The sequence below is a fragment of the Mustela nigripes genome, chromosome 7 (assembly GCF_022355385.1).
Source record: "Mustela nigripes isolate SB6536 chromosome 7, MUSNIG.SB6536, whole genome shotgun sequence".
Lineage (NCBI taxonomy): Eukaryota > Metazoa > Chordata > Mammalia > Carnivora > Mustelidae > Mustela > Mustela nigripes.
Window position 1 is genome coordinate 67,661,507 of NC_081563.1, and position 27,972 is coordinate 67,689,478.

Below are 27,972 nucleotides of genomic sequence, written 5' to 3' on the forward strand. Positions count from 1 at the left end.
TGGGGGGGGGGGGGGGGGGGGAGGGAACAGGTTTTCTAAAACAAAAGACTCAAATGGCTTCTGCACATCAAAAAATGTTGGCAGATCTTACCGCCACAATTGGAATCACACAGTGCAATTTGCAGAAGAAAGTCATCAGTCATTGCTTCTGAGAAAATGAAACACAGAAGGGGAAGGAAGCACGGAGATCTGTAGCTGGTCCTGGGATGCTGCTGGTTCCTTTGCAAGAAGAGAGCACAGCTGCTCTAGTCCCAGCCAGACCACCTCCAAATGATGGTCCCCATTGAACTCCACATTTCAATAACTTAGGAAGAAAACACACCTGTGTTTATGAAAACAATTTAATTCTGATTTTTGATGTCATAGCATTCTTAAGTAAGTAAAGTTTTTTTTAATAACAGGATGAAAATAAGGCCATATTTATATAACTATAAATATAGCACATGGGGTCTGACCTTACCACTTATTTCTGTAACATCTCTCAATGGCGGTTTAATTTTTGGATAATTCAGTACTTTAAACAATATATGGCACAAAGTAGCTGCTAGAAGAATAAATTCACTCTCCACAATCTAAATATGTTTATTTGTAATGACATCCCAATTTATCATGTGGGCTAAGCTTGATTTACATTCTCTGATGTGTGCTTCCTGCTTGCTTGTCATCACAAAAGCTCTCCCTGGATAATCCCATCCATGCACAGAACTTCAAACACTACCCAAACAGTGATGACAACCAAATTTATTTCTCTAGCCCAGGTTCTCTGCAGGGATGACCCATATATCCAAGAGCCTAGTGGCATTTCCACCTGGCCAGTCCAACTGCCACTAAAACAAGTGCAAAGATGGAGAATCATGGTCCCATAACCATAGCAAATGTTTATTTATTACTTTCTGCGCCAGGCTCTGTGCTAAGTGCTTTACGTGGATTTTCTCACTTAATCTTCACAGTGCAATTAAACGTGGTATGCTTATCTCCTTTCACCTGAAACCCCATTAAAATGATAGCATCAAAATGCAAAAAAAGGTAGCAGACATCATTCATGGCTTATCTATTATTACCCATTACCCTCCCCTTCTTCCTGGCCCAGAGGACACTAATTTTGTTCAGGGAATCAATATGCCAAACCAATTTCCCCGTCTTCTTTGTAGCAAAGAGTATTTATATGACCATATGCAAGGCAGTGAAACACTCGCAGATGTCTGTTTGGGCAAGTTCGGGGAAAGCAACGCAACCATTATCCCTCCTTGCTTTCTTCAGGCCTTAATTATGGATATTCTGTGCAGCTGCACTTTCCCTTTTTTTGACCACGAAGGAAAGGCTAAGAGAATCACAGAGACATTGACCCGGACACCACAGAGCTACTGAACCAAGCCCAGTAAGCATCGACCCCCAGACTTCTTGTTACTGAGAAAAATGAACCCCTGTTTGGTCTCTCTATTCTAAGTCTGGCTTTCTATTAACTTGCAGCTGAAACAGTTCCAGCTGATACAGAACTATAACCTGAGCAAGAGATTTCAATACATTCAAAGGAAAGCAGATGTGGGATAAGTAACTACACAGAAAAACAAAAGATAGCTTCCGCGTAAGTGACTGCAAAACCCAAAACGAGGAGCAGCAAGTCATCTCTCCTGACTCCACCGCAGAAGTGTCCGGAACTGGAGGCACCAGGAAAAACAGAAGGCAAGACCTACAGATTTAACATTTTGGAGGTTTGCCAACAAAAAGGCCACCTCTCCCTGTTTCTCCACCATTCCTCCAGCCAACAGTTATAATTACATGTTGGAGAATTTCCTTAAAAGTCTGTTTGTTCATGGCTGTTCATATTTATGAGGAAGTTACTGAAAATATGATTGTCAGTAAAGTATAACAACAAAGAACAAAAATAAGCAAACCAAAAACAAGGAAAGGCAAGGAAGGGGTGGGGGGAGGAACTTCGAGGAAACAGAAACAATGAAAAAAGCAGAAGATAACAACACGCGGGCGCGCGGGCGCGCGCGCGGGCGCGCACACACACACACACACACACACACACACACACAGAAAATGCCCTCAGAGAGATCTAGAGAAAACATGAAGAGCTATGAAGCAGAAACAAAACACCGCAACAAAAACAAAATTAATCAGAAAGTTGGAAGACGAAAGTAAGATAGTTTTCAGATAACCAAGTTTGGAAACTAGGTGAGGAAAAAATGAAAATTAGAGGATGAGGTCCACAAGCAAGTTTCAAAGGAAGAGAACCGAGGGGAGAGCAGGCAAGAAATGGTAAGAGACAGAGGATTCTCCTCCTCTGAGAGACCAGCATTTAAATGCAATTAAAAAGAAGCACAAAGGGGGGCGCCTGGGTGGCTCAGTGGGTTAAAGCCTCTGCCTTGGGCTCAGGTCATGATCCCAGGGTTGTGGGGTCGAGCCCCGCGTCGAGCCCCGCGTCGAGCCCCGCGTCGAGCCCCGCGTCGAGCCCCGCGTCGAGCCCCGCGTCGAGCCCCTCTGCTCAGCGGGGAGCCTGCCTCTCTCTCTGCCTGCTTCTCTGCCTGCTTGTGATCTCTGTCTGTCAAATAAATAAATAAATAAATAAAATCTTTAAAAAAACAAAAAAGAAGGACAAAGGCAGATAACTGTGAAACACAGAAAAATAGGGATACAATGAATATCTAAAAAGCTTTCTGAGTGAAATAAACATAACTGCCACTCCTTTGTAGGAGAATGACAGCAGCACAAGAAGTCATGCAGTTTTGCCTTCAAAATTCTGAGTGGGGGCGCCTGGGTGGCTCAGTGGGTTAAGCCGCTGCCTTCGCCTCAGGTCATGATCTCAGGGTCCTGGGATCGAGCCCTGCATTGGGCTCTCTGCTCAGCAGGGAGCCTGCTTCCTCCTCTCTCTCTCTCTCTGCCTGCCTCTCTGACTACTTGTGATTTCTCTCTGTCAAATAAATAAATAAAATCTTTGAAAAAAAAAAAAATTCTGAGTGGGTGATATTTTGGGGCATAGAATTTCTTTTTAAAGATTTATTTATTTGAGAAAGAATGTACACACACACTAGCAGGGGCAGGGGCTGAGGGAGAGGGAGAGGGAGTCTCTCACAGACTCCCCGCTGAGCACAGGCCTAGAACTCACGATCCTGAGATCATGACCTGAGCAGAAATCAAGAGTCAGCACTTAACCTAGCGAGCCCCCCAAGCACCCGGAGGGGAGAGAATTTTATAACCTGAACAAGCAATCAAGTATGAGGGCAAATGAAGGCGGACAAGGGTACAAACTTTTTGTCTCTCTGGTACCTTTCCTGGGAATCTTAGGGAGAATTATGCTTCAACAAAACAAAGGAATAAATCAAAGATGATGAAAATACGATTGAGAAAACAGGAACCCATTTCACAAGAAAGGGACAAAGGGCAGCATGAGAATGATGGCTGTCCAGCAGGCAGAGACCCACCCTGGGAAAAAAACAAGCCTCAGGGAAGATGCAGCAGACCTGTGACAGAATGCACTTTGGTATTTGGAGATAGATCTGCTCTGGGTTTGGAAAAATACATTGAGGGTGCCTGGGTGGCTCAGTAGGTTAAAGCCTCTGCCTCAGGTCATGATCTCAGGGTCCTGGGATCAAGCCCCACATCGGGCTCTCGGCTCAGCAGGGAGCCTACTTCCTCCTCTCTCTCTCTCTTTCTCTCTCTCTCTGTCTTTCTGCCTACTTGTGATCTCTGGCTGTCAAACAAATAAAGAAAGAAAGAAAGAAAAGAAAAATACATTGACACGCACATAGAGTTTCTGTCAGAGAAAAACAGTAAAGGTTTTAGATTAAAAAATGTGAAATTGCCGGTTTGTACCTTAAAATTTTGTCAAATTGACAGTTTCACATTGTTCAACCTAACTTACAGGTGCATAATACGATGCAGGAAATTGGCTTTATATACTCTTAACAATGAGAAAAGCAAAAAACGAGTTGGAGAACTATGTGGAATTAGAATGGCAGAAATTATTACTGAAGCTGGGTAACAGACACATGGGATTTGTTGTCCCATTCTCTCTATTCATGGATAGGTTTGAAAATCCCATAATAAAAAGCAGTGAAAAAAGAAAATCATGACAACCCCAAAGTGTGTGAAATTTCACTAATTTTTCAGGCAGCTGGAGGAAGTTCCATTTACCAGTACTCAGATGAAGTCCAGTTAAGGAACCACTGGACACAGAAAAAAGCCAGTGATAGAGCCTATCCACACCAGCACTTCACTCACAGCAGGGCGGGAAACATCAGAGATGTCTCAGAACCCCACTCCATCCCTTTCCTTCTGCATTGACTCCGCTGATTCCCGGCTGCATTGTGCAACACAACAGTGCTCCCAAAAGCTGTCCAAGTCCTTAGGCCCACAACTGAATAAGACAACCGGTTCTCAATACCCATCAATTTCTTCCCAGCCCATTTCTCATCTTGCCCAAACCTGACTCCAGGCTCCATCATTCTAGGCACACTCTTGTAAATGCCCTCCAGCCCAGCTCTCTCACTTCTTGGAGAAGGCAACAACCAGCCCCCAATGAACCTCACTTCATGCCTCTCCCGCATATGTACCCAAGGAACTAAGTATTACTGGGGAAAATCACCTAAACCGACTTGACAAGCTTAATGTTCTTATTTATTATCGCAAAGTGTAAACTGGCAATTTTACCACTGCTGCCATTTTAAATACGCCAAAATTACTTTAAAGAAGCAAAGCGTAAAACTGACAGCCGATTTCACAACAAAACAATGGGTGCTAGACACTGTAATGGTATCCACAGGGTACGGAAAAGAGTAACTGTCAAGTTAAGAGTTCTATATGCAACAAAGACATTTTTCAAGAATGAAGGTAAAATAAAAACATATAGAGAGACAAAAACTGAGGTAACACATCACCAACAGCCCAAATGAAGGAAAATAATAAAGAACAATCATTTGGCAGAATGAAAAATATTCCTGTACAGAAGAAACCCAAAGACTCAGCAAGGGGGAAAAAAAACAACAAAAATGGCATATACACAGAAACCACTCCCCAAAATCTTGACTTTTAAAAATAATTTCTTTCTTTTTTTAAAGATTTTATTTATTTATTTGACAGAGAGAGATCACAAGCAGCCAGAGAGGCAGACAGAGAGAGAGACAGAGAGAGCGAAGCAGTCCCCCTGCTGAGCAGAGAGCCCGATGCAGGACTCGATCCCAGGACCCCGGGATCATGACCTGAGCCAAAGCCAGAGGCTTAATCCACTGAGCCACCCAGGTACCCTAGAAATAATTTCTGATGAGCTTTAAAACAGATCATTTAAATTACATCTAAATAAATAGATAAATGGACTTAAAGGGTACTGTAGATCTCACATTGTTAGGGAAGAGAGTAAGACATCAATTAACATCAAATTTTGACCAGTTATGATTGTATGTTGTACCTCTAGGAAAATACTAGTAAAAGAAACAAAAAATGGAATAATAAAAAACAGTCAATTTAAATGAAGTCTAGAGGGGCGCCTGGGTGGCTCAGTGGGTTAAGGCCTCTGCCTTCGGCTCGGGTCATGATCCCGGGGTTCTGGGATTGAGCCCCGCTTCGGGCTTTCTGTTCAGTGGGGAGCCTGCTGCCTCCTCTCTCTCTCTCTCTGCCTGCCTCTCTGCCTGCTTGTGATCTCTGTCTGTCAAATAAATAAATAAAATCTTTAAAAAATAAAAATAAAAATAAATGAAAGAAAGAAGAAAAGGAAAGCAGAATAAAACAAGGGGGAAAGAACATAGTAAGATACAAATTTAATTCTAAATATGAGTAATTTCATTAAGCTTAAATGGATAAATACATTAATTTAAAAACAAAGGTTGTGTGACTGCATAAAGAAACAAAACCCAGCTATATGCTGCTTGCAAAGGACATATATAAAACATAATGAGATACACTTCAAAGTAATATAACATTGTTCATCAACTATTTCAACAAATATAAACAAAACCACACAATGAGAAAGAAACACTGAAAATTATGCAAGGAAAAAATTATATTCTATAGTAACACAGAAAGTGTGTATAACTGTTAATATCAGATAAAGTAACTTTTAGGCAAAAAACATTATTAAAAACAGAAAGGGACACTGGATATTTCAAAAAAACACATACCCAGAAGACCACTGTCATTATTCAAAGAGGAACTAAAAATGAAATTACAAACTATCCCGAAAGCAATGAAAAGAACACTTTTTACCAAAATCTATGGAGCAAACCAAAAGCTTATTCAGAGTGAAATGCCTATTCATCTTCATTATTAACTTAAAAAGACTAAAACTAAAGGAAACCACAATTCGTGTTGAAGACTTAGAGAAGGATCAACAAAGAAATAAAGAGGGAATTAGTAAAGATGAAGGTTGAAATTAATGAACAGAAAACAAACAAACAAACAAAAAGACAGAAAGAAACGATCAATAAATCCAAAAGTTGTTTTTTAAAATATACCAACGGATGGGGCACCTAGGTGGCTCAGTGGGTTAAGACACTGCCTTTGGCTCAGATCATGATCTCAGGGTCCTCAGATCGAGTCCCACATCGGACTCTCGGCTCAGCAGGAGGCCTGCTTCCCTCTCTCTCTCTCTCTGCCTGCCTCTCTGCCTACTTGTGATCTCTGTCTGTCAAATAAATAAATAAAATCTTAAAAAAAAAAAAAAAAAAGAAAGAAAGAAAGAAAAGAAAAGAAAATATACCAACAGATAAATTCCTCCAGAATCTGATTAAGGAGAAAGGAGGCAAGAATAAAATTATATAAGATTAGGAATTTTCAAAAGATATATAACCACAGATACAAAAGAGACTTTTAAAATATAAAATCCAGAGGCACCTAGATGGCTCAGTTAAGTATCTGATTCTTGATTTCCACTCAAGTCATGATCTCAGGGTCATGAGAGATCAAACTGCACACATCAGGCTCCATGCTTCGGAGTCTACTTAGGATTCTTTCTCTCCTCCCTCTACCACTCATTCTGCTCTTGCACGAGTTCACTCTCTTTCTCTCTCTTTCAAATAAATAAATAAAATCCATAGCAAGAAATTTGAAAATCTAGAAAAACTAGATATTTCCTAAGAAAACATAAATGGGGGTCCCTGGGTGGCTCAGTCAGTTAAGTGTCTGTCTTCAGCTCAGGTCATGATCCCAAGGTCCCAGGATCCAGTCCTGCATTGGGTTCCCTGCTGGGTGGGGAGCTTGCTTTTCTCTCTACCTCTGCCTCTGTTTCTTTCTCTGTCTCTCATTAATAAAATAAAAATAAAATCTTAAAATCAAACCAAAACAAAACTTATAAATGAATCTGGGAACAAGTAGAAAACTCAAACCTACCAATTACAATAGACTAGATTGGAATGGTGGTTAATAGCCCAGCATTGAGAAGGTACCAGGACCAAGTAATTTCATAACTTGTTTGAGCTAACTTAATAACAGTAATTCCAATATTATTTAAGTTATTCCATAATGAAGGAATGGATGTAAAATTTCCTAATATATTTTGTGAAGCCAGAATAAATTTAACGCCAAACCTGATAAGTAAAAAAGAAAAAAAAAAGAAAAAGAAAAAGAAAAAAGAAATGATATTCCCACTTATAAATATAGATGCAAAAATTCTAAATAAAATATTAGCAAATAATATTCAGCAATGATTCAAAAGAATATCACTCTGTGACCAATAAGAGCTTAATTCAAGGAATGCAAGAGTGAAATTCAATGTGATAAAGCATATTTAACAATAATCAATAGCAAGCTCTTCTACTTGATGAAATAAAACCATTTCAAATACAGACAGGGTTGCCCACTATTGCTATTACTCAACATTGTCTTGATGGGTCAGTCTGGCAAATGAAATAAACACTGAAAAAAAGGATACATTATTTTTGCTAATTACATATTTGTATACTTAAAAAATCCAATAACTATAGTTTACCAAAAAAAAAAAAAAACTTAGTAAAATTAATGAGAACATTTGGTACGGTAACCCTGATATAAGATAAATATACAAAAGTCATTAGGCTTTCCATATTCTAGCATAAGCACACAGAAATAGAAATGGGAAAAATATTCCATACATAATGATTAAAAAGACAATAAAATCTTACTATGGAATGTATGTATCCCCCCCATTCATATGTTGATGCCTTAATCTCAGTGTGATGGTATTCGGAAGTGGTTAGATCATAAGGGTAGAGCCCCGGTGAATGGGATTGGTGCCCTTGTAATAAGAGAGCTAACTAGTGCTCTTTCTGCCATATAAGGATAGAATGTGAAGTTGGTAGTCTGCAACCTCGCAGAGGACTCCCACCAGAACCTGACCATGTTGGCATTCTAATCTCACATTTCCAGCTTCCAGAACTGTCAGAAATAAATTTCTATTGTTTATAAACCACCCGGATTATGGGACTTATGTTATAATAGCCCAAACTGACTAAGACAAAGACTTGGGAATAAAGTCAGCAAGCAAAGCACAAAATCTATGTGATGATAAACACAAAACCATATTGAAGGATAAATTTAAAAATCTGAGCAAATGAAAAGATATCCACAATTTTAGATGGGAAGATTTAATATCAATTCTCTTAATATCATAAAAGTGTGGAATTAATAGCAAGTAAAATATGGGTTCCTAAAAGAGAAAAGGACTATTAGGTAAAAGCTGAAGAAATCTGAAAAACCATGGACTTTCAATAATACTAATTTATCAATACTGACTCATTAATTGTAACATATGTATCAGACAATGTAAAATGTTACTTGGGCAAAGTGGGTGAGAAGTATATGGAAACTCTTGATAATATCTTTACTATTTTTCTGTAAATCTAAAACTGTTCTAAAAAATAAAGTTTTGGATGTTTTTAAGATACGATTTTATTTTTTTTAATATTTATTTATTTTAAAGAGAGACAGAAAAGAGAGACAGCACAAGTGAAAGGGCAAAGGGAGAGGAAGAGAGAATCTCAAGCAGACTCTCCGCTGAGTGGGTAGCCCAGTGTAGGACTGGATCCCAGGACCCTGAGATCAGGACCCAAGCTGAAACCAAGAATTGGACACTTAACTGATGGTACTACCTAAATGCCCCTAAGATTTATTTTTAAAATAATCTCTACATTCAGTATAAGGGCTCAAACTCATAACCCCTCAGACTAAGAGTCTCATGCTCTACCCACTGAGCTAGCCAGGTACTCTGAAAGTTTATTTTAGAAAGCACATCTGTAAGACCATCAGGGAAGTTTTAAAAAATATATACATATATATAATTCCTTGGGGCACCTAGGTGGCACGGTCGTTTAAGCATCCAACTCTTGCTTTTGGCTCAGGTCACGAGATGAAACCCTGCATCAGGCTCTGCACTCAGCCTAGAGTCTGCTTAAGATTCTCTCTCTCTCTCAGGGCGCCTGGGTGGCTCAGTGGGTTAAGCCTCTGCCTTCGGCTGGGGTCATGGTCCCAGGGTCCTGGGATCGAGCCCCACATCGGGCTCTCTGCTGAGCGGGGAGCCTGCTTCCCCCTCTCTCTCTGCCTGCCTCTCCGCCTACTTGTGATCTGTCTGTTAAATAAATTTAAAAAATAAATAAATAAAATATTCTCTCTCTCTCCCTCCCTCTCTCCCCTCTCCCCCTACCATGAGTGCATGCTCTCTCTCTCTCTCTCAAATAAATAAAAAATCTTTAAATAAATAAATAATAAAAATAAAAAACAGATATGATTCCAATTAAATGAAAAGGAGTATCTTAAAGTTTAGAGAGAAAATAAGTGCCCAAGGAAGCAAATAAATGAATGAAAAAAATTGTGAAAGGAAATATCCTACAAAGACACTGTAATTAAATCAATATGGAGTCTTAGTCTAGGAATAGATGAGTAGCTCTAGTAGAGGACCAGAACAGAGAACCCAGGAATAATATCCAATTAATACGCTATTTCAATATATGAAAAAATGTATTCCAATTTGACGGGGAAAGACTGATTGTTTAATAATAGTGCTGGCACAACTGGCTATCTATCTGGTAGAAAACAGTCCCCAATCCCATATTATAAATAAAAAACAAATCCCAGATGGAATAAATGCTAAATATAATAAATAAAGCATAAAAAAGTTAGAACAACACTTATAATCTGTCTCTCTCTTTTTAAAGATTATATTTATTTGGCAGAGAGAGACACAGAGCGAGAGGGAACACAAGCAGGGAGGATGGGAGAGGGAGAGGCAGGCTTCCTGCTGAGCAGGGAGCCCAACATCAGTCTCAATTCCAGGACCCTGGGATCATAACCTGAGCTGAAGGCAGATGCTTAACAACTGAGCCACCCAGGCACCCCCTACAATCTGTTTCTTAACCAGAAAGAAAAGATAACCATATTTGAGTTTATACAAATTAAAACAATTTATGTTGCAAAAGCTATCATAAATAAACAAAACCAATGAATAGGCAAAGGATAGATTTGGGAAAATACTTGCAAAAGAGATAAGAGATAATGAGTTAGTAATCATTACCAATATAAAAAGAGCTCTTAGGGGGCGCCTGGGTGGCTCAGTGGGTTAAGCCTCTGCCTTCGGCTCAGGTCATGATCTCAGGGTCCTGGGATCGAGCCCCGCATCAGGCTCTCTGCTTGGCAGGGAGCCTGCCTCTCTGTCTACTTGTGATCTCTCTCTCTCTGTGTCAAATAAAATCTTTTAAAAAATAAATAAATAAAAATAAAAAGAGCTCTTAAAAATTGGCAAGAGACAAACAGTTCCATGGGAAAATGGGGAAAGGATGTGAAAGGAAGTTAGTTCATGAGAACAAATCCAGATAGCCATAAGCATGAACATGCTCAAAATAACCAGCAATTAGAGAAATGCAAATTACAGTGAAAAAAATAATACATCACTCTATATCCAATCAGATAAAAGAAAATTAGAGAGTAATAATACCAATTGCCCACAGGATGAATAGAAAAAAAATGTAAATTGTTTACAGCTGTTTTGCAAAGTAGTCTGACAAATATTTTTAAAATTAACAGTACACAGACATGTCAACCAACAAACCACACTTCTGGGAATCTATCTCTCAAATATAAAATCACCAGTAAAATATTTATTATGGCATTGCTCTTACTTGGAAAAATAAAAAGAGAGAAAGAAAAAGAATTCTCAGCAATAAGATAATAAATAATGGCACATTAATACTGTGGAATATTAAGCAACTATTAAAAAGAATGGATTAAAGCTCTACCATTTGATTTGGGTGAGTTTTCCTGGATGTATTTTTGTTTTATTTTGTTTTATAATTCTAGTATAATTACTATACAGTGTTCTGTTAGTTTCAGGTCTACACTATAGTGATTCAGCAATTCTATACATTAGTTAGTGCCCATCATGGTAAGTGTACCCATAATCCTCTTCACTTATTCTACCCACCCATCCCTTCCATAACCATCTGTTTGTTCTCTATAGTTAAGAGTCCATTTTTCAGTTTGTCTCTTTTTTCTTTGTTCATCTGTTTTCTTAAATTCCATACACAAGTGGTATCATACGGTATTTGTCTTTCTCTGACTACTTTTGCTTAGCATTATACTCTCTTGGTCCATCCGTGTTGTTGCAAATGGCAAGATTGCATTCTTTTTTTTGGCTGAGTAATATTCCAGGGTGTGTGTGTAACATACTCTTTAACCATTCATCTATGGGTAGACCCTAGGGCTGTTTCTATAATGTGACTATTATAAATAATGCTGCAATAAACATACAGGTACATATATATTTTTTGAATAAGTGTTTTCATTTTCTTTGGGTAAATCCCCCATACTAGTTTACTGGATCATATGGTATTTCCATTTTTAATTTTTTGAGGAACCTCCATACAGTTCTCCACAGTCACTCCACCAGTTTGCATTCCCATCAACAGTGCATGAGCGTTCCTTTTTCTCCACAGACTCATCAAATTTGTTTCTTGTGTTTTGTATTTTAGCCACTCTGATAGTTGTGAGGAGATATCTCAGTGTGGTTTCGATTTGCATTCCCTGGTGATGAGGGATGATGAGCATCTATCCATATATGTATTGGCCATCTGAATGTCTTCTTTGGAGAGATGTCTATTCATGCCTTCTGAACTTTTAAAAATTAAATTGTTTGTTTCCTGGAGATATTTTTGAATATTAAAGTGAGATGCAGAGAAGTGTATACACCATGATCCCATTTTTAAAAAGCAAATACTGAACACAACCCAAAACTGTGAATATGGAAACAAACAGGGGAGGAAGCCAGTTGCTAACACAAATCAGTGGTAGTACTAGGAAGGAAGAGGGGTAACGCAGGGATTGAAAAGAAAAAATGACAGAATGTATCATATGGGTATGTGAAGGATATTAATCAGAAATCTGCTATAGCATGGATTAGGCTATCACGTGATAGACATGAGCACCTATCCTCCCGTGCAGCCCCCATTCCCAATACTTCATAGTCATTTGGCACTTTATCATTTTTTGAACTACTTAGTTCTACACAACATAAGTCTCACAATCTTATCTGCATTTTGGGCAATCCTACTGAAAATTATTGTTTTTCCTTAACTGTTACCACATACTTTATGAAAATTAAATTTTTAGACCCCACTTTCCAAGTTGGGGTATAATTTTATACAAAAAGTATGTACTTATATGTAAAGAAATTAGAAAAAATAAGGACTTAGTGGTTATTTGTTTACTGATTGATGAATAGCTATAAAATGAAAAAGTAGTTATAGAAAAATATGTATAAAGTAGTCTATTTTGGTAAAAACAAGCAAAAACCTAACTATAAATGCTTAAATAATTCTAAATGAAAGAGAAAGCTTCAGAAAATCTTCACAAGGCCACAGGCCCGTGTTCTATCAAGGGGAGGAAAGAAGAGAAGGGGCAGATTACTAGCTTTGCTTTTTTAACTCTCTGCATCTTATTACTTCACTTATTACAATAAGCAAAAAAAGTATTACTTTTGAGATCTGAAAACATTAAGTAATGAAAACAAAAATAAATTGCAAACAATAAAATAAATTGGGTATGACTTAGCACTTACTTCATAAGATCCATTGTGAATATTAAATGAGATAAACCACTTGAAGTGTGTACCATATTGCCTAATACTACTAATCTGCAGTAAACATTAGCTATTTTTTATTAAAAAAATACTACAGAGAACAATGGAATTTATGAAACTGAAATGATAAGGCCTTTGAATATGACAGGGCACTTTTTTCATTACTACTGAATCTGGTCTCCTTTGGAACACAAGGACTCATTATGGTTACCATACAACTCATAAAACACACTTTTACCAACAGTAAAAATAAAATTACAGTTAGATAAACAAGATACTTAATAAGAAAGAGAGAGCAGCCTTTTGGCCTTGAAGTTTACTTTAAGAACTTTAAGAACCGGAGCACCTAGGTGGCTCATTCATTAAGCATCTGCCTTCCGCCCAGGTCATGATCCCAGGGCCCTGGAATCAAGCTCTCTGGCAGGAAACCTGCTTCTCCCACTCCCCCTGCTTATTATGTTCCCTCTCTCGCTGTTTCTCTCTCTGTCAAATAAATAAATAAAATCTTTTTTAAAAAAAGAACTTTAAGATCAGGAATGCCTGGGATTTCGGCTCAGGTCATGGTCTCAGGGTTGTGATAATGAGCCCCATGTAAGGCTCTGTGCTGTGCATAGAGCCTGCTAGAAATCTCTAGCAGGCTTTCCCTCTTCCTCTGCCCCTCCCCTCTTCCCCCACTGTCACATGCTCACATACTCTCAAAAAAATCAATCAATCATCAATTAATTAATTAAAAGAACTTCAGAAACCATCCAAAGGCTTTTGCTTATTCACAGCCACTTTGAATGAGAGGTACATGGGCCCAAGATGTTTGTTTCCCCCACATTAGAAGAGACGTGGGGGAAATAGATTGGAGAATGACGCCATTGCTCTTTTGGAGGGCCTGGCCAAGTGGGAAATCCATTCCTAAATGCACAAATTCCATCCCAACTCTGAGGAGGTATACCAACAAGGAGCTCGTATGCCTAAAAGCATGTTAGTTTAGTTATAATCTACAAACTGAATTTGGTCCATCGATACTATTCTTATTGTTTAATGAAACATTAGAATAAGTTCATTAATCACATGAGTGCATTATTAGTCTTACTACTTACATGGAATCGACTTTCTCTTCGGGGCCTTGCACTTGGCCTGTCACAGTGCCTTTGCTGGTATTCTTCACCCAGCCAACCACTCCTATTTTCTTAGCTTCACCTTCTGTGTACTGGTTTTAGGAGAAAATTAGTGAAACAAAATCCAGCATCAAAAAATGTAACTAATAATAATTTTTTTTCCTACAGTCCTTGACAAAAATCACGTAGCTGACCTACAATCACTCCTCTGTTTACAAGAACCTTCATTTAAGGGTAAATTTTATTAAATTCCACTTTCAGTAAAGATGAGCACATTATGAGAAAATAAACTGATAGAAAACAGTTTCCATGATGTGTTTTGGGATCCATAAAATTCAGTTGCACTCCCCCAATAACTTTCTAACACTGAATTACATTGTCTGGGCTCCAAATGATGATTATCCTAAGATTTTCAATCACTGAGGGAAAATACTGAATTATGATCAGTACACAGTATTCAATTAAAAGTTTCTGATGTCTTCCATTGGCTGTGGACTTGCCACACAAATGTTATAACTGTCTATAGGTAAGTTTATTTCTCCTATTATTCTTTACAGTCTTCTAAAAATTTCTCAGTTTTAAATTCAGTTATGATGACAGATGAAAACCTAGCAACATTTTACTTTGAACTATTTTAACTACATTATACTAAATTCTTGTGGATACTATCTCCTGGAACTTTTTAAAAACAGGGTCTTCTGCTTGGAGGTCAAAGTGACTAAGAATCTATACACTCTACTTCCCCCAACTAAACAGAGATGGTTACAGCTAGGATTTATGTGGGAGCTGGTTCTGAAAATAATAATGAAAGAGGAGACAATCTGAACTGTGGGGCAGGGGACTATCTCAAAAGGAGGAGACTTCACTGGTTAGGAACATACTAGAACTCTTGGGAAGTTAGGAAGAGAGAGCTAATCTAGTGACTGCTAGCTCTGACAGTAGGTGAAAACACATGCACCTTTTACTTTTAGGAAAGGAAAATATTAACAAAGGAAAAATTTTTAAAGCATTAAGGAGCCTTAACCTGTCTTAACCCCTGAGAACCACTTCCTTAACGCAACAAGGGCATTTTTCATCCTGGAATTCAAGATTTGCCTGGAGGATTTCTTTCATCCAGAACATGGAGCAGATCCCACACTTTATGTTCAGTATACCTAGCCAAAATTCAATCATCCCAGTAAATGAATTTTTGAAATGCATACAAAAGATTAACTACAAACTAGGCATGCTGTAATGTTTTTGATAGACTACTTTCAAAAGACAACTGTAATAAAAAAAATTTCAGGCAGTAGTTTGGAAAAAATACAAATATTTCATTTACTGTCAAGGACAGAAAATAAGCAGTAAGCTAGCACTAAGTAGAAAACTGCTCTATCTCTGTAAATAGAAATAACAAGTAGGGGGAGAAAAAAAACAAAAAATTGACTTACCATTCTGAAGCAAACACCTGTATTAAAAAAAAAGAAGATAAAAAGAAATGTTAGTTTGTCTACCTTTAAAAAAATTATGTATTTCCTGACTTAACTTTCATCTAGTTTATTAAATAGTAAGTAAAAAAAATGAACAAAAACTTTCATATCTGAACATACTCAGAAAGTGGTTTTTTAAATTATTTTCTTTTAAAATAATAACAGAAAAGGAAGGCTTTTTGGAGAAAAATGGTAATATTCTGAAACCAAAGACTCATGAAAAGCCACACTGCATATTCATTCTATTTCAAAATGGTCAATGAAACAAAATACTTACTACCAAGGACCTTTTGGTATATGTGGCATACAGCTTACTCATACCCAGCTTTCAGAATTTCTTCTCTAAATACAAGGACTAAATTCAAATTTGAATGTAATAAAACATTTCTGTTTTTATTTCAGGGACAGGAAACTGCTCAGGTTTGCCAAGGGCTCGGGAAGGAGTGCTGCAAAGGGGCAAGAGAGAACTTTCTCCGGTGAAGGCACTGCCTTGTCTCTCAACTGGGGTGGTCGCTAAGGGACTGTTTGCATTTTTCATTAAATTATACACTAAAAAGGGTGAATGTTACTAAATTTAAATCATACCCCAACTGAAAAAAAAAAATTTTTAAATACATTGGGAAATCATAAGTGATCGATTAAACCAATAGTCAAAGAGGTCAAAAGATAGTGCCTATACATACAGCAATTAAGCCTACTAAAGAAGATACAGAAGAAATTGATGGCTTAGAAAATGTTATATAATTTGTAAGCAGATTTATAATAGCAGGGGGTATCATTTGTTTCCTGATGACTGCATATTGCAGTATTGAATGAACATGAAGAAAAAGAGCAGTAAAGCAATAAATACAGGATGTATCGCAAATGGAATTTTTATATGGCTGTAAAAATATTTAAAAGGTACATATAAAATGAGGAGAAATGATGAGTGGCAAGCATTGATCTGAAGGGGAATCAGAAAGGTAATTAGTGATATAGACAGAAGGAAAGACGGTAGCTTGTAGATATGCTAGGAACTGGAGGAAAACTCACAGGGAAACTTCTGCTAAAGCAGACCATGTAGAAGAGAGCAACAAAACAGAAGAAAAAACAGGCAGAACTGTGAAAAGCATTTAGTTGTTTTATCCTAGGTGTGAGGGGATCCCGAAAGACGCTGCCCAAGAAGCATGAAAGGTTTGAGGCAGGGCTATGTTGCGCCCATTCCCCAGAGGTCCTCCACAGCAAGCAGCCCCCTATGATGTCAGCATTAAGAAAAAAAAGTCAGGCAACGGAAGTAAACAGAAATTGGAAACATCTGGTCCAGCTCTTTCCTATTTAAAAAATAGCCCAATGCCCAACAGCACCAGCAGAACCAGAGTTTTTCAGATAATCGTATTCTCGGGCCCCTCCCCAGACCTACAGAAACAAACTCTGCAGGTGGAGCCCAGGAATCTGATTTTAGCATCCTCTCTGTGTGATTCACATGCCCACCAAAGTATAGAACCAATGGGTGATGCTACCTTCATGGAAGGCCTGGGAAAGGTTTGAAAAGGTTTTTGGTTTTTGTTTTTTTAAGATTTTATTTCTTTATTTAAGAGAGAAAGAGCACGAATGGGGGATAGGTGCAGAGGGAGAGGGAGAAGCAGACTCCCTGCTAAGTGTGGGGCCCAATGTGGGGCTTGATCCCAGGACCCTGAGATCCTGACCTGAGCCAAAGGCAGACGCTTAACCAACTGAGCCACCCAGGCGCCCCATGATTTTTATTTCCAATCAAGAACTGCATCAGAAAGGGAAAAGTCTGATAGGGTATGGCAAATCTGATGCATTTCTGGTTGACGCTGTTCGTGTTAGTAATAAATCATGTGCTTGCAGAGCAACGTTCATTCACTGATTTGACATGCCCACAGCACTACAGGAGAGGAGCTACAGACAATGAAAAGCCAAAAAAAAAAAACCAAAACACCCTCCCCTGAGCCCTCCTTGGACCTGGTTTGGGAGCAGCCCAGGCAGCCCTTCACTTAGATCATCACTTAAATATTCAAAATCATGTCACTGCACTCACTTTACAAATTATTTCTAGTCCCAAACTTCATTTAAGACTTACCATAAATAAATAAATAAATAAATAAATAAGATTCTATTTCAATGTTTTTAGAAAAATGGGTAATACTGTTTTCATGCCCTGGTCCAAATGATCATCCTCTCTCCACAGCCTCCTTAATTAGTGTCCCAGCTTCTAGTTCTGCCCTCCTACAGTCCATTCTCTATAAGACACCCAAGGTGATTTTCTTTATTTAAGTAATGTCATATCGCTTTCTTCCCCAGCTTAAAAACACTCTATCGATTTACCATTACACTCAAAATAAGAGGTTAGCTACTTGCCACAGCCTCCAGACCCCTACCCCCAACCTATGATTCTACCTCATATTTTAGGACTCCCTCTGAGCTCTCTCTATTTTGGACAAATCTGCCTCCTTCGTGCTCCTCAGTATGCCAAGCATACTCCTGCCTCACAGCCTTTGCACGTACTATTCCCTCTGCCTGTAATGCTCTTCCCCCAATCTTCTCATGACTAACTTCAGCTCATTCATGTCTCTGCACAAATGTCACCTCCTCAGAAGTATTAATTAAGTTGGAAGAAAGGCAGGCAGGGTCAAGCACTCCATGCTCCCAGTCCTAAGAGGAAATCACCCTTAAAAGGATTTTACACCACCCTTGAAGGAGCCCTCCACCCTTTCCCACGTGATAGGTAGATGACAAAAACCTGACTGGGTGACAGGCTGGTAGAGGGTTAATCAGATTAAAACAGCCTGCCAACAAGCCCATAAAAACCCCTAGACTTAGGAACTCCAGTGGCAACCCTCTCCACTCCCCTCCCTCTCTGGAGCTTTGCACTATCACCCAAGAAACTTCATTTTGTAGCCCACCACTCTTCCTCTGGTCTGCCTTTTCAGTCTTTAAAGTGGCATGACCAAGAGCCACGGGCACCAAAGGAAAAGAAATCCTGTAACAATATGTCCCTTGCCCAACTCATCTAAAACAGCAATACACCCCACATGTTTCCTGTATATGCATAGTACTAATTACCATATGACTTTACAAGATATTTGTTTACTTTTATTTTTTTTAAGATTTTACTTGTTTATTTGACAGAGAGGGAGATCACAAGTAGGCAAAGAGGCAGGCAGAGAGAGAGAGGGGAAAGCAGGCTCCCTGCAGAGCAGACAGCCCAATGCGGGCCTGGATCCCCCAGGACCCTGAGATTATGACTTGAGCCGAAGGCAAAGGCTCAACCCACTGAGCCACCCAGGTGCCCTATTTACTTTTCTTAAATGTCCTGTCTTCACTCTAAATTCTATTAGGGCACGACTTTTTTCTGTTTTGTTCACCATTGTGTTCCCAGCACTTAGATCAGACCTTGGCACATAACTGCCGAATAAATGAATGAAAGATAAACCAGCTGATAAATATTTAAGTGAAATACTTAGCTCTCCTGTAATAATTCCTTATTAATATTGCAAATATACATACAAGCAAATTGATGAGACTTTAAGTCTAATCAAAGTGATGATAATAAATTTACTGCAATTTAGAGCTGGAAAGAATCTCAAGACTTCTGTGTTGATTCTAGCAGAACTTTACCTAAATGATGATACATAGTGTTGTGAAAATTAGTAACGGAAAATTTCACTAAAATGAAGTTAGGTGGGTCTCAGCAGGGGGAGCTCTCATGCCCTACCACTTATAGTCCGCTTCAGACCCAGCACAAAGTGAGAGACCTGACCTTACACAGGCTTGACCTTGCTCGTGGATACTATTCTACTTCTCCAGCCTAAGGAAGAAACACTTTCCTCATCCCCTACCCCTATCTGGGCAACAGCTCAGCCAACGAGAAGCCACCACACTTGATATTCCCAGTTTACTCCCCTGGACTTTTAGTTCATGACAGCCTTCCCAACGTACCCCTTTTCTCCTTAAAAAGGCATGCCTGTCCTTTGTTGCCCAGATTCACCTAAGGTTGTGTCCCATCTTGTTTGTCCTGACTTGCAATTCTCTTTCATTCCCAAATGAACCCTTTTTTGCTGGTAAAACAACTGGCAGTTTTACTTTAAAAGTTAAAATTACATGTATACATACCTATTCAGTATTTAATATAAAGGATAGCAAGAAGCCACTAGAGAATATCTAAGTTGACAAAACAAGAAATAGTAATATCTGCATGTTGTTTATAAATAAAGACATAACAACCACGAGAATGGAAAAAGATTTGAGTTGGTCATCTTGGAGAAGTTAGAGGATCTGAGGTGAGAGATGGAGCAGGATCTGGTGGCTGTGTTTTGAACGGTGAGTGATAAGGGCACACTCATATTTACCGAACAAATCCTAAAACAGTAGAACTCAGGGACTGCCATTTAAGTTTACGAGACATAATTTTAGCCTAAATTCATACTGCTTGACAAACAGGGTAGAAAATGGAAGTGTTGCTCCTGACTCTAGGCAGTGACTGATGGACAAAAAACATAAGACTGAAATAAATCATGTATGAAAGATTCAATATGGACTTAACAGAAACTTGGCTTGCCTTGGTTATCGATCTAATGTTTTGAGGTTGAGATTTCCTGTAACATGTCCTTCTGTGTCACTACCTGGGAAAGTATACAGAATGTAATCATTACTGTTAAATTTACTTAATATCTGTATATCTGTGGGGCAGACACTGCTAGCTGCTTACACAGAATTCATTCTCCCCTTCTACCTCTCTAACAGACTCTGATTTTACTTGGGGCAGTAACATGCCTTTCTATATTTCCCATCTTCCTTTTAAGAAGAGTGACCCATGAGATGCGATCCGTGTCTGGAGGTAGAGGGCTTCAGGAAAGCACCTTGACAGGACTGACTTGACGGTGGTTTGGTCCTATAGCCTCCCCCTTCCTGACTGTAGGGTGAATATCATGATGGAGCTATAGCAGCCTTCTTGAAACCATGAGGAAAAGACGAAAGCCATTGCAATGGGCTCAGCCTTGACCCTCCTGAAGGGAATGGGGAATGGCTGCTAAAGGGAAATGTGAGAGAGGAGTTCTTGGAAATGTTCTGGAATTAGATAGTGGTGATGGGTGCAAAAAATTGTGATTACTGGAAAAATCATTGTATATTGAGTATGCTTTGAACACTTTCAAAGGATGAGTTTAATATTATGTGAATTATATCACAATTTTTTAAAATGTCACCAAAAAAAAAAAAGAAAGAAAGAAAGAAAGAAAAAGAAGAGCAGAAAACAGGACCATATTGTAGTTTTTCCTGCCTTTATCTGCTGAACAAGGGCAGTCATTCTTCCGTTGTGGTCACCAGACAACCTCCCTGACTCTTCCTATCACCCCACACACAGACACTCTGGGGAACAGAACATCTTTAAGTGCCGCAGCCAGAGCTACATGGTTGAGCTCTCTCTGGACTTTACAACCTATCTCTAGAGGAGAAAGCTTCTTTGCCTCCATGATAGTTCCTGCCTTGAGGAGAAATAATCCATTAGTGTGACCTTCCTAGTCACTCTACCCTGCCCCTACTCCATCACAGCGACATGCAGTGAACTGGTAAGTCCAGAAGGAGAAACAAGCATAGCCCAGTGCTTTGACTTCTTCCTTCTCCTGGAGAGAGCTTCCCTCAGGGATCCTATCTCTGCTTGTCAGGGGAGCCCTGTGTGTCCCCAGGAGAGTGTGTTTTCTTCTGCACTAAAAACTGTCATGAAGTGCACTTACCTGAAGATTCACACCACATTCCCAAATTCTGCTTCACATAATGAAGAGGGGGGTTATTTATTAGGCCTCTTAACCACAAAGGCTTATGAGGAATGTGCATAGAGAGGCATCAGGACCTCTAGCTCACTCACTTTGTGAAGCAGTGAACCATGCAAGAATTAACTATCCAAAGCTCCTCTGTTCTCAGAACCTTTCTGAGAGTCCTGATCCCTAGTTGGAAGCACTTGGTGCCACAGAGGGAGGGCCGTATAGAAAGAAAAAGCCAACGCGAATATAGATTCTCTGCAGTTTATCGGCCCTGGCTGGAATGGAGCCCTCCTGGGACGCGGCCTATGTGGCAAGAGATGCTTCTATGGGCTTCCATGACCTCTCTGCCCCGCTTCCACCTCGCTTGTTAAAGAGCTGAGATGACACATGCAGGTTTTTCACAGACACACCACTCTGGAAACTGGGACAGAGACACCAGCCCCTTCAGTTACGAAAGACTCCAAACACAATTCACTGCTGCATCAGGGCTCAATCGACTGCAACTGTGGAAAGATGTGTCAGTGAGAACCTCTGAGGTGAATATTTGCAAAGCAAATCCTACTTTAAATTCACAAAAAACACTGATATTTAAAGAAATCATGATGAATTTTAAACATCCGCATCTTTTCATGTAAAATCAAATTTTTATATTGTCTTTTGCCCCTTCATCCTGGGATGTGACTGCCTGTGTCAGGTTTGAGCGCGGGAAGTCATCCAGTCACTACTTTACACAGCCGCTCTCGACGAGGTTAAACATCTTTCTTTAGAAAGTCCTTCCTGTAACCTTCATCTTCCATCCAGGGTCTGTCCCCTGGAGCCACACACCATGGCATCTTTCAGATTGTTGAAACAGCCGTCTCACTACTGTTTCTTCTCCAAGCCAAATATCCCCAAGCACTTCAATTTAATTGAAGACACTTTTAAAGTCCCCACCAGAAGCGCAGCTGTAGGGGCTATAAAAACAAGCCATCAGCTTGACCTTGAAAATACTATCCTTTTTTGCCTAGTAAGGGGCACAGATATGTGTACACAAATAACTGTAGTTGAAAGCAGACTAGATTAACAAGATGTAAAAACAAGGAGTAGAACAGGACTATAAATGAAATGCTGTAGGGAACAAAGATAAGCAAGGGAATTAGACTTCACAATATTTATGTTTCTTGACTGTTGGTACTAAAATTTTCAACCTCTCAAACACAGCTTTTCCTGTCTATATAAGGAAAAATGTGTACATCCAAATCATGTGGTGTCTGACAAAGCTATTTAATAACACATCCCAATTTTTATTTTAATCAATCTTAAAGAAAATTATGTATGTCTGTAGTCCAATAAACTACTCCTATTCTGAGTCTGAGTTAACATTGTCAAAAATCAACTGTTGAATTTCTAAAGCACAGAAGGCCACAATCCATTTCTATGACTGTCATTAGTATTTACCCAAGAGCCAGCAAAGCATCGAAGCATCTCTACACAGCTTAATCAATTTCCTTTTCAAATTTTCAGATTATATTCTAGATGTAACTGTAATTAAAGATTTGTAGAAACATTTTAAGCCATGCATGGTTACAAATGCTCTAAAAAGACAGAAGTTCAGTCCCCTGCTCCCTTTCCCTTATCCCAAAGGCCCCAGGGCAACAGAAATTGGTGGAGGAAAAACATGTTAAACCATGTTCTAGAGAACATGGAAATTATAAAGATTTTTTTTAATTAATTAATTTATTTATTTGACAGATAGGGATCACAAGTAGGTAGAGAGATAGGCAGAGAGAGGAGGAAGCAGGCTCTCCGCTAAGCATAGAGCCCAATGCGGGGCTCGATCCTGGGATCATGACCAGAGCCGAAGGTAGAGGCTTTAACGCACTGAGCTACTACTACCCAGGCGCTCCTAGAGAACATGGAAATTAAAATGTAGAGGATGAAAAGCGGTGGTAGGAGTAACTTAACAGTGGTAAAACCTGATGAACACTATCCAAGCTAGGCGATCGAGGTTAACATCAACAGTGATAATCACAGTGATAGTATGTACACTCAGTACGGTGTCTGTACCCTTGATAAGTACGGTGTAATGAGAATGGCACTTTGCCTCTATGGTCTTCCTCCCAATAAGCCATAACCCCAACCTTACTATGACAAAAATACCAGAGAAATCCCAAATGGGGAGATTTATACAAAGTACCTAAGCTCAAAGTAATCCTCAAAACTACTAAAATCAATGAAAACGAGGTAAGTCTACAAAACTGTCACAGCCTAAAGAAGACTAAGGAGACAAGAGGACTACATGTAAAGTGATATCCTAGATGAATCCTGCAACAGACAGAGGACCTCAGGTAAAAACTAAACAAATCTGAATAAAATACAGACTTTAGTTAATAATAATGTATCAGTGTTGGCTCACCAGCTGGGACAAATGTACTATATTAGTGTAAGATGTTAATTAAGGAAACTGAATATGGGGTATCTTCCAACTTTTTTATAAATTTGAAACTATTCTAAAACACATTTAGTTTTTAAAAAGGTAGAGTTAGAGATGTGGCGATGAAAGCAACAGCAATCAAAGGCTCTCTATGTAAACTTTGCAGGAGAAACTGAGACGTGAATCCACTATTGGTAATATTGTTTCTATAAGTGTATGTTCCTGAATTTCAAAGAACCAAGTTATCTAATTTTTGGAATACAATCTGTTTATAAATTAGGCTGTGTGTATTTGAGAACAAGGCAGGTAATACTCGACCCCTAGAATGTCTTGACTGCCTTTTGTCACCAAGGATGTCTCAAATTCAAACATTCTAAACAGAAATAAAACGATCTTTTTGGCTGGAAAATATTTTCTATCATAAACTCCAGCAAGTCAGTTTAATTCATTGACCAATTTTTCATCAGGACAGGACAATTAAATCATTTTCCATATCTTCTATGTTCATTTTGCTATCACTGAAACCATTTTCATCAGGAATATTTTCCATTTAAATATTTTACTGACAATTTTATTTGTCAATCTGTTTTGTCCATTTTAAATATTCCCAATTATAGCTACTTCCATTGTAAATTTATTTTCATAGCCATTATTTCTAGCAAGCCAGCTTTCACTAAGATTTTAAATTAGTTAAAAAGTTAAATTAGCAATGTTCCCTCTAATTATTATCCATTTTATATTAAAATTAAATTTTATTTTGATTATTGTCCATTATTTCAACATCATCATTAAGACTCAGACAAAAGGCTAATGGTTGTATTTATTTCTTAGGTAATCCATGAGAAAATAGTGGATTTTATAAGACAGAGATACAGACTGATGAAATAGTGGCAGTGTCAGCCAGCAACGGAGAAAGAGGCATAGGTCTGATTGCTTATAGACCAGGTCAAACTTCCTTGGAGCCAAACTGCCATAAATATACCCTCTGGGTCATCCAGAATCGTCCAAATGGCTGAGTCCAACGTCCTACATCAGTGTATATATGTATATGTGTTTGGTGCATTAGTTAGGAAGAAGGCAAAATAAAGATGGAAAAGTATTGAGAGGAGAATCAATAGATTATAATGATTAAGAAGAGCTTGGGCTCTAATATCAATTTGTCGAGGTTCAAATCCCAGCACCACCACTTAACTCACTGCATAACCTGGGAAAGTTAATTGTCAATGCCACAGTTTTTCAACCTGTTAAATGAGGGAAATGTTGAGATCACAACAGGATTGAGGATTCAATGAGACAACTCGTGTAAAACATTGAGTACAGAGCTTGGCACATCCTAAATTCTCAGCAAATGTCAGTGTATATGTGTGCAAACATGTGATTATGAATTTGTCTTACAAACTATGTCTTGATAAATCAATAGTATACATGTACTTTTCCATTGAACATACTGCAAACTATGTGAGTTAGCCCTAAAGCGGATTTTTTAAAATCCCACTGCTTACGTGTAGTACATTTCTTTCTTATATTTGTAATGCTGCCCAAAATTGATCTTCACATAACACAACCACCATATGCACAAAAAGTATAATTATATTGTTAAAATCAAGAGAAACACATTATATATTAATAGAAAAACACTGCATAATGGAAAAGTGCAGGTTTCAGAATTTGAGAGATGCAGGATCAAATTCCATTTGTCAACTAAGGACTTGTCCAACTTAGTGAACCTCTCCATTTCTGCTTTCTCATTGTGAAGAGAGCAGTGAGACATAAATCTCACAAAATTGTGATGAGGATTAAGTAAAAAATAGTAAGATGATCAGCACATGGAACATACCCCATAAATGTCACCTGCACACACACATACATGCACTCCTTAACTACTGCCATTTCTATCCAAATGACCAAATATTTTGTCAGGTGGTCTCTGCCACTATTTTCATATTCCACTGCTTCCAACGACTTACTGCAGTTTTCAATCCTCAATACCAGATCGTTGGGTGTACCCAAAGGCTTTCTATAGGGTACAAGGCCATGGATAATTTTAAGCAAATCGATTTCCAGATCTTCAACTTTCACATGTATTCTTTCCTGACAAGGGCCTGAGAAAGCACCTATGCTCTGATGTGGTTCTCCTTTCCTACCTTTCTTTTCACAGCTACCTTTGAAAGGAAGGCCCATTGAATTACAAAAAGCATACTCTTGCCCTTCTTTAATCTGACTTTGTACATCACCCTAAAGTGTAAAAACCTCTAGTGTACCAAAATAGAGTACACATCCTTTAATCAATGTTCCATAAATACCCCCAGATTTCTCCTTAAGGAATAAATTTCCAATACAAACTTTCCTTTTAAATTGAATAATGTTTATCATATCTTTAAATGTATTTTTAACTTCCTGATAGTATTCCAATAATAATCACAACAGCAACACGCCAGAAAGGAAAAAAAATAATAATAATAGAGCTTTATGGCCAAAGGAAATCAAGAAAATATATCTAAATGTATATGTGTATATATATACACACATACATACTATACATACAAATTACCAAAAAAGCTTGATAGGGTGATCGGTAAGAAAGTCTCAAACAGGGGGCGCCTGGGTGGCTCAGTGGGTTAAGCCGCTGCCTTCGGCTCAGGTCATGATCTCAGGGTCCTGGGATAGAGCCCCACATTGGGCTCTCTGCTCAGTGGGGAGCCTCTTTCCCTCCTCTCTCTGCCTGCCTCTCTGCCTATTTGTGATCTCTCTCTGTCAAATAGATAAATAAATTCCTTAAAAAAAAAAAAGCTTTAATTTAAATGAAAAACGGTAAATAGTAAATCACTGCCATGCTTATGTTCCATTGGCTAAATGAGTGATTTAACATTTAGAAATAACAATAGTAAAAAGAAGCCAGACATTACATGCTTTGCAACTATTTAAATTTAGGATGAAACAAAAATTAGATGACTTAATTTTTTTAGGAGCTACATTGGCGGAGCGAGGTAAGGAGTGTCATCTCTGGCAGCGTGAACCATCAAACATCATTGAGGTGTCCTTTCTGAAACTCCGGTCAACCCAGTAGTTTTAGTGGCATCAAACGAGGACCACTAGCTCAAAGGCCCTCTCTCCCTTTCCCACCCAACCTTCTTTCCCTCTCTGCCCGCCAGGCCCCGACCACGCACCCTTTCACCCAGCGGGCTGGGAATGCCCGGCGGTGGCCTTTCTCCCTCCCGTCACACCCCGCCCCCACCCCCGCGTTCTCCTCTCTCCTACCCCGCCCACCCCGGCTCTTCGGCGCAAGCGCGCTCCGCTTTCTTGGCCTCCCGCGCCTGCTGTGTCATGGCAGAGCGGAAGTCCCGGCCACAGCAAGTTGGAGGCGGGGGGTTCGTTAAGATGGGTGGCGCTTCTGGTAGCTTTCTCCCCGTCCTCCCCTAACGCGTCCTTGATCTCCCACTGTAGGGGGGCGGTCCCCTACCCTGCACTCTCCCGAACACTTCGTAGTCCACGGTTTTGAGTCGCCCGGCGGCAGACATGGCGGCGGCGGTGGCAAGTCCTCTGCCGAGGAGCCGGAGCGGGATTCGGGACGCGGCGACTGCGGCAGCCAGGAGAGGGAGGGGGCACATGGGACCTCTCGGCGCACCCCGCGCCTGTCACCGGCTCAGGACGCGAGCGCGCCGGGGTCACGCGTTGGAAGGCGGCAAATGAACGGCGGATGCTGGGAACGGGGGCAGCTAAGGACACTAGAGGGAAAGAGCGCTCAGCCCCCGGCGGAGAAGCCTTCCTCCTCGTCCTGCCCTCCCTTGTGGAACCAGACTGGCTTCCCCGGGAGGGATGCGCCGGTTCCGCACTCCCGGCGATTCAGTTAACCTCGGGGCTCGTTTCTCGGTCTTAAGTCAATAAAAGCCGGATTTCGTGCCCAGATGTCAATAGTTTGGTGACCAAACGTGATTGCTTTTGAAATGAGAGATCTGCTAGCTTGATGGTTGAGGGTACTTGGTTAGTGAGTTGATTTTTATGAAATGTTTAGGCGACTGCCAAATCTATTTGGCGATTTTGAGCCAATTCTTGTCTGCATCCTCTTCACCTCACTGTTGAGTCAGAAAGGTTTGGGGCCTGAATCCATATTCTTCGTAGACTGTGATATTTTCTAGGACGAAACCTAAAAAATCTAACCTGTTCTATCCTAGTGGGAACG

The 27,972-nt window shown here is 39.4% G+C and overlaps 1 protein-coding gene across 8 annotated transcripts in view; it reads right to left on the reverse strand.

Annotated features, from left to right (window-relative positions):
* ACYP2 (acylphosphatase 2) overlaps nt 1-27,698 on the reverse strand; it is a 146,174-nt gene extending 118,476 nt beyond the window's left edge. For 5 of the 8 annotated variants that reach the window (XM_059407803.1, XM_059407802.1, XM_059407800.1 and 2 more), the window contains exons 1-3: nt 27,253-27,698; nt 15,579-15,595; nt 14,131-14,240 (exon numbers count right to left, since the gene is read on the reverse strand). In XM_059407803.1, the coding sequence (XP_059263786.1) occupies nt 14,131-14,240; nt 15,579-15,595; nt 27,253-27,400 (275 nt within the window). In that variant the 5' untranslated portion in view covers nt 27,401-27,698. Of the gene's footprint in view, nt 1-282; nt 323-12,070; nt 12,102-14,130; nt 14,241-15,578; nt 15,596-27,252 lie in introns of those variants that run through there. The other 3 variants (XM_059407805.1, XM_059407806.1, XM_059407807.1) reach the window with 3 other exon arrangements.
* Between the last annotated feature and the right edge of the window lie 274 nt (nt 27,699-27,972).